The 7,904-nt window shown below is 35.0% G+C and overlaps 1 protein-coding gene across 4 annotated transcripts in view; it reads left to right on the top strand.

The window, feature by feature from the left end:
• The window catches only part of ERGIC2 (ERGIC and golgi 2), a 46,447-nt gene that overhangs the window by 14,782 nt on the left and 23,761 nt on the right, over nucleotides 1-7,904 (top strand). For all 4 annotated transcript variants that reach the window (XM_023738065.1, XM_023738064.1, XM_023738066.1 and 1 more), the window contains one exon: nucleotides 6,250-6,290. In XM_023738065.1, the coding sequence (XP_023593833.1) occupies nucleotides 6,250-6,290 (41 nt within the window). The remainder of the gene's footprint in view (nucleotides 1-6,249; nucleotides 6,291-7,904) is intronic.

The following is a 7,904-nucleotide window of genomic DNA, read 5'->3' as shown; positions in this document are numbered from 1 at the left end:
CCAGTCTGTTATTTAGCGGAAAGGTGACCTGTAGGTGTAATTTCAGTTTAGAGTTTAAAGGGTGTATCAGGGTGATAGTCTCAGGGGTTCCTCTAGTCTCTACCAGTCTTTCCTTTTATGCCCTTTTTTTTTTTTTTTAAAGAATTAGAGTTTTGTTGTATAATTATCTCCTATTCTATCCAGGCCATATTTATGCCTTTTAATACACACTTTTTAAATTGAAATTTTGGAAGAAAAAGTAACTTTGTTGTTGCCACTTTGAAATACTTTGTTTCCTGGCCCCTGTTTTTCCACTCAAATAACTGATTTTCACAGTAATGTTTATGAGGTTGGATACCTTACAAATTCAGGTACCATGTTGTAGCATATTAAACTATTATCTAGAAATTTAGATTCAGATGAGTATTATTAGATACGTAAACATTTGCTGTACATTTCATATTAAGAATAATTATTCAAACAATTATATGTTTTATTTTATTTTCAACCATTCATAAGTTATTTTTCATTTGGCAGAGGGACATTTTGAGACATCTTTTTCAGCAAGAATGTTGGATTATGTTTTATGAACCCTAGCGTGACTGTAAGGTCTCTGGGTGGCGCAAGCAGTTTTCAGTCAGCTGCTAACCTAAAGGCTGATGGTTTGAACCCACCCAGAAGAAGGCCTGTCAGTTTGCTTTCCTAAAGATAACAGCCAAGAAAACCCTAGGGAACAGTTCTATTCTTTCACACGTGGGTTGCATAAGTCAGAACTGACTCGCTGGCAACAGGTATGGGTAGTATGACTGTATGCCTTTCTCATCTTTATGCTTGTGAATATAAGGTTGGCTTAGGATAGAATTCTTGCTTCATGGTGTTTTGCACTGAAAACTTTCTAGACATGTTTTCATTGTTTTCTAGTATCTTTATTTTTTCCTTTGTAGGTAACCTACTTTACCTAGTTGAATAATTTTTTTTTCTTTTGAAATTCAAATATTTACCCTACATATCGAAATGAATAATTTATTTTATAAGGATCAGCACAAAGCTGATTCCCATGAGGCAGAGGTGGAAGATGTCACAAATGTCTAACTTTTCCAAGCTTCTATACCACTCCATCATCTCCAGCGTCAACTACTCCCTCTCGCCTCAGTACTCTTCCTCCTGTCTTTGGGTTCCCTAATAGCCTGCAAAGTCTCAGAGAACTCACAAACCATATAAAGGAAATGGCTCGTGCAGTTGTGGAGGCTGGCAAGTCCCAAATTCATGGGTCAGGTGTAGACTTCTCCCTGGCCCTCAGTCTCTGCCCAGAGGCACTCAACTTTCTTGCTCCATGGGCTGGGAAGTCCACTGCGCCGTCTCCTGCGGGTTTCTGCTGCTGGTCTCTCCTTCTTTGGTGGTGGTGGGCTCACCTCTTTGCTCTGGAATTGGCTCTCTTTTAAGGCAAAACCGACCAGTCCCCTTGGTAGGCGCCCAGTTACCCTATCACACAATCACCTGGGTGGGAGTTACAAGACCATGGCTAGAGAGGGCACACACAAAAGTAATTAACCCACCACAATATCCAAGTGTGGATCCCCTTTAATTTTTTCTGGTTCTTGGTGATTTTAATGATCTGAATTTTTTAAGTCTTTTTTTGTTTGCTTATTTGTTTGCTTTAATAATGTTCAAAGCAATGCTTTTTCCTCTTTTTTTGATATTCTTATCATATGATGTTGAATTTCATGAAGTAGTTTCAGTGTCACTGTTGATACATCTTTTGAACTTTGCCTATGAGTTCTACCTAGTTCTGCCTAGATCCAGCAGGGTCAAATCATCCTTTAGATTCCTTTATTAGATTTGAAAATCCAATGGTTATATTTTTTTACCTTTAACGTGTGTGTGTGTGTATATATACATATATATATATATATATTCCCCCCCCCACCCCCGCATGATCCTAAATCTTACTGAGAATATAGTTTAAAAAACTTAGCACTTTTCTTCTTATTTTTAGGAAGGGTATCATAGAAGAAAATGAGCTCTAATTCCTCAGATTGGCCACTTCTTTCAGATTAATGAATCTTTTAATGTCCATTTATTATTTTTATTGTTCATTTTAGTATATGGAAATAAGAGAACTCATTAAATGACTGAGAGTTGAAATGGACTTTATTAACTCATGTCGGTTAGTGTTTGCCACACCCCCCTTTTTTTCAAACCTAGATGAAAGGAGAAGGGTGGATAGTCTAGATGTACTATTTTTTCTAAGTCACATTTGAGCTTTGGATGTTTTTGAAAAGAAAAGAGGAAATCACGGTTGGGTCCAAGATGTCAGAGTGGTTCACCATGTTGTTCTTGTCATGCTGTTAGGTGCCGTCAAGTCAGTTCTGATTCATAGCGACCCTATGTACAACAGAACAAAACACTGCTCGGTCCTGCGCCATCCTCACAATTGTTACGCTTGAGGGCATTGTTGCAGCCCCTGTGTCAGTCCATCTTGTTGAGGATCTTCCTCTTTTTCACTAACCCTCTACCAAGCATGATGTCCTTCTCCAGGGACTGACTCCTCCTGATAACATGTCCAAAGTATATGAAACGTAGTCTTGCCATCCTTGCTTCTAAGGAGCATTGTGATTGTACTTCTTCCAGGATACATTTGTTTGTTCTTTTGGCAGTCGATGGTATATTCAATATTCTTCACCAACACCACAATTCAAAGGCGTCTCTTCTTTGGTCTTCCTTATTCATTGTCCATCTTTAGCGTGTATATGAGGCGATGGAAAACACCATGGTTTGGGTTTCAGGTGCACCTTAGTCTTCAAGGTGACATCTTTGCTTTTTAACACTGTAAAGAGGTCTTTTGCAGCAGATTTAGCCAATGCAGTGCATCTTTTGATTTCTTGACTACTGCTTCTGTGGCTATCAATTGTGGATCCAAGTAAAATGAAATCCTTGACAACTTCAGTCTTCTCTCCTTTTATCATGATGTTGCTTATTGGTCCAGTTGTGAGGAGTTTTGTTTTCTTTATGTTGAGGTGTAATCCATACGGAAGGCTGTGGTCTTTGATCTTCATCAATAAGTGCTTCAAGTCCTCTTCACTTTCAGCAAGCAAGGTTATGTCACCTTCATAACTCAGGTTGTTAATCTTCCTGCAGTCCTGATGCCCTGTTCTTCTTCATATGGTCCAGCTTCTCAGATTATTTGCTCAGTATACAGGTTGAATAAGTATGGTAAAAGGATACAACCCTGACACACACCTTTCCTGACTTTAAACCACGTAGTATCCCCTTGTTCTGTTCGAATGACTGCCTATGTACAGGTGGTCTATGTACAGGTTCCTCATGAGCACAATTAAGTGTACTGGAATACCCATTCTTTGCAGTGTTATCCCTAATTTGTTATGATCCACACAGCTGAATGCCTTAGCATAGTCAATAAAACACAGGTAAACATCTTTCCGGTATTCTCTGCTTTCAGCCAGGATCCATGTGTTATTAGCAATGATATCCCTGGTTCCACGTCCTCTTCTGAATCTGGCTTGAATTTCTGACAGTTCCCTGTCGATATACTGCTGCAGCCCCCCACAGTACAACAGACTGACAGACGTGTGGGGGGATTCACCATGGTACTGCAAATTTCCTTTTCTGTTTGCTTTGACAGCCAAAATTTGGCTAGGGTATCTCTTCCTTTCTTTATAACTGGTGTGACTGTCCCCATTACGAGCTGGCTGTGACAGTGTTGTTGCTTAATTTAGAGTACTCTGTAGGCCAAATACAAACTAGGAGGAAGTGCTGCTGTGGAATCCTTTCACTGTGTGTGGTCTCCGTCACCTGACTGAACACCTAAAAGTGTTCCCAAGATGGGAATTGCATTTTTCTAAGCTGCCTTATCTTTTTTCACGTGTATTCTCTGCTGCTGTGAACTGAGGAAACCCTTTACTTGTTGCCGATGTGGACTTTTCTATCCCATGAAATAAATTATGTGTTGAGACCTTTTCTCAATTTGGTCTCCCTTCTGTGCTGTCTTGCGTAAGTTTCTAACATATGAATACTAATTTAAGTTATTTAAAATGATGATATGGATTATGTCCTACTGTATATGTTTCTTTGGACATTGTGAGAATTTGGTTATGAGGGAACTTAAAAACTGTTTATATAGTATCATCTCGAACTTTTTTAAAAAATTTATTTATGCTATCTCTTTAGCATTCTCTACATATTCTGAGTGTCCGTTGTGCTCACTCTCTTTCACAGATTTTCTTATAATTCTTGGTTTTGTTTATCTTTTTTTTTTCTATGTTGTCTCTCCAGCTGGATTTTAAGCTCCCTAACAGCATTAACTTTATGCTTTCATCTTGTAAAATGTATAGCATAATTCCTTGCAGATAACTAGGTACTCAATAAATATGTTAGTATTATGTAATAGTGACGAGGTAGTTGATTATTTCATTGTAAACAGTTTCTGCCATGTTTCCCAGTTGTTTGTAGAATAGAAGTTTTATTTAAATTTAACTGTCATGTAACTAAAAGTCATGTCTTAATCAGTAAGGTAGGAATGTCAAAATGTCTAATTGTATACTTTTAGTCAATAGTTTTTTAAATGTTTAACAGTGTTTTACTTAAGTATTAATTAATTGCCGTGTTCTAATTTATAGTAAAAAATTTAAGAATTGTTATTCTTAATGTAAAATTATTTGAAAGATCATTTTTATTTGTTTTAAATTTTTTGTTCTTATTGTTTTAATATATGTTCTAAATATTAAAAACCTAATGCTAATAACTTTATTAGTTCTAAACCTTAACACAAAATATGCTAGATTGTTACTATTTTGCTATTTACTATTATATTTAGTTATAATTTTTTTATTTCAAGAAAAGAAGAATAAAGGAAAGGTGGGAAAGTGAGGAATATACAAGTGTGCACTTTTTAGTCATTCCTCTTTTGTAGGCTGAAAAAAAAGTGGTACAGAAAAGAGAGGTAGGTGATTAAAGATGTAGAAAAACTTTTTGAGTTCCTGCTTCCTTATATGCAAAAAGGAAAGAATAATAACAAGCTCACAAGGTTGTTATAAAGGTTAAATAAGATAATAAATTAAGTACCACAGTGCCTAGCATAAAGTAGCTACTTAATAGTTCCTTTACACTCTTGTGCTAAGGACCATAGTAAGCAGTTTGGGGAATTCAAAGGAATAATCATATAGTCCCTGGGGTCAATAATTGTATTTACAAATTAACTAGGGAACAGTTGCAAGTAGCCTCATCTGCTTGCCATGGTGTGTTACACAGGTGTTAGCATTGTTTTGTGTGTATCATGAAGTGAAAAAGGTGGTGAAGCTTGGTACAAGACAAGTTCAGTAGGATGAGTAATCCAAGCAAGCATCAGAAAGATGGAGGCAGTTTAACCTGGATCATACGGTGTGGAGCAATTAAATAGATGTGAGGATCAGTCACAGGGCAAGGAGGGTTCCAGGTTGGTATAATCAAATTAGCAAAGGCACAGAGATAAAACTGGTAGTATGAGAGATTTTTCAAGTTTGATTAGAGAGCGAGGGTTTTTAGGAGGGAGAATAATGGGTTAGAACCTGATTGTGGAGGGATAATTAAAATACTGAAAAATTTAAAAATGGATTTAATATATTTTATTATAAATTGGCTTTATAAAAATCAAAGATAGATTTTTTTTTGTGGAAAATTGAATTTGCCACAAACCATGAGAAGCTCGTACATTTCTTTCTGATTCTGTTAGTAACCAAGTCTGACTTCAAATTGTGTGATAAAATTTCTTGAATTGTTCTTTGTTTATTAATATGTTTGGGGGTTACAGTGCCATTGTTAACGCATTTCAAAATTGTTGATTTTGTTGTATTTTCCCAACGAGAACATGGGCTATGAATGCTGGAGTATTACACTTAAGCTGTATGTCTTTTTTTTTTTTTTAAGACTATTGAGTTTCATGCCAACGTCATTTAGATGGTTTCAAGTTCTATCTAACACCTCATTTTCTACATATGATAGATTGCTTACTTGCATTGATTTCTAAAATGTACATAACTAACAGAAAAATACTTGTGATTATTAGTATTTCTTTATGGTATTTTTAAATGAAAATATATTTAAATCTTTTAGTTTTATTTAGATTAAATGTAAATTAAGATTAAATGTAAATCATGAATACTTTTAAGGATACTGTAAACTTGTGTTTCTTGTTGAAAGAAAATTAAAAAAAAAATTGATATAAAAGCCAAGAGAATTTGACAGTGCTAGTAATTATGTTTTCCTATATTTCAGGCAATATTTGATCTTTCACCACAGCAAAAAGAGTGGCAGAGGTAATAAGTAAACAGAGTATTGTGGTCCATAAAAACCTAAGTCACGTTTGTGGAAAGTTATATTATTTTGTCTGTTGTAAACTACCCATAGGTTAACACATTGTTCTAGGTATTTTTTGTATATTAGCAAAATAGAATGTATAATATAATCCTTACAATTCCAAAAATTGTATCAGATCTTAGGGAAGTCATGCATAATATTTTCTCTATTGCACTTTGAATTATACGTTTTAGTTTTGACTTAAAGCTTTGTTAACAAATTTAAAAATGTTAATTGTAAAAGTAATATATGATTATTGTTAAAAAGTTCAATTTGGATAGAAAGGATATAAAGAAAATGTAAATGTCCTCTCCTCATGCCCTAAACCTAGCATCACTGGATAATGGTAATAACCAGAGTTAAGTTTCTTGCATAGCCTTCTAGAAATTTTCTGTGCACGTAGAATTTCCTCTATGTTTGCATATAAGCTTATGCTATTTTTTTCTTAATAAAAATGAGATCATTCCATACATGTGTTCTGTAGCTTGCTTTGTCTTACCTAACTTGATGTTTTGGGCATCTTTGCATTTTAGTTTGCTTATTAGTCCACCGTATGGATAGACTATAGTTTATTTAATTGAAGCGTTATTGATTGGCATTTAATTGCTTCCAGGATTTTAATATTAAAACAATGCTTCAGTGAACATCTTTGAACCTATTCCTTTATGGACTTGTGATAGATAGATAGAAGATCTATAAAAATGGGATTTTTATTTCAGAGTATTTAACATTTTGATAGGAAGTGCCACATATCCAACCAAAATCTTGTTTCACCTTCACTCTGAAACTGTCTGAGTGCTTGTTTCTGTGCAGCCTCACCGACAGTGAGTATAACCAGACTTTTTTTATTTTTGCTAATTTGTTGGGTGAAAAATGGTACTTCAGTAATTTTAATTAGCATTTCTTTAAGAAACAATTGAATATCTTCCCCGGATTTTTTTCCCCTTTTGTATTTCCTTATCTCTGAAACTATTTATTCATGCTATTTGCCCATTTTGCTTGGTTGTTGGCCTTTTTCTTAATAATTTTTAAGAACTCTTTGTATGAAGAAATTTGCCTTTTGTCTGTTACAAGTGTTTTTTTCCCCACTGTATACTGCTTTTTCTTTTTCTCTTTTTGGCTTCCAGGCTTTTTCTTGTGCTTAGAAAGGCACTTTAAGATTATTTAAGATGATTGTTTATTATTATTAAAACTTTTTTTCACCCATCTGTACCTCCCGCCCCCATCCCTAGATACATTTCAAAGGCCTTTTAATTTCTGATTTCACCCTTTTGGGAGACTTAATATTAAGTGTACTCTGGGCGTCTAGTGCTTATAGTGGAAGGCCACCTAGGTACAAAATACTTTAATCCAGAAATATTAAAGCAAGATGCCTGGGATTTTATTTTATTCATTGCTGACGACTAGCAATAAGTGGGAGCAGAGATTGTGTTTTTACTATTAAAATGATAGATATTTCCTATCATAGTAGAATTTTTATATACCTGAATGTATAGAATATTAGCTTGGGTGTGTATTGGTAATGTGAGACAGAAATTTACACACACACACACACACACACACACACACACACA

The sequence above is a fragment of the Trichechus manatus genome, unplaced genomic scaffold, assembly GCF_000243295.1.
Source record: "Trichechus manatus latirostris isolate Lorelei unplaced genomic scaffold, TriManLat1.0 scaffold00112, whole genome shotgun sequence".
Taxonomy (NCBI): Eukaryota; Metazoa; Chordata; class Mammalia; order Sirenia; family Trichechidae; genus Trichechus; species Trichechus manatus.
The sequence above is the reverse complement of the archived record's forward strand: the minus strand, read 5'-3'. Positions and strand labels throughout refer to the sequence as shown.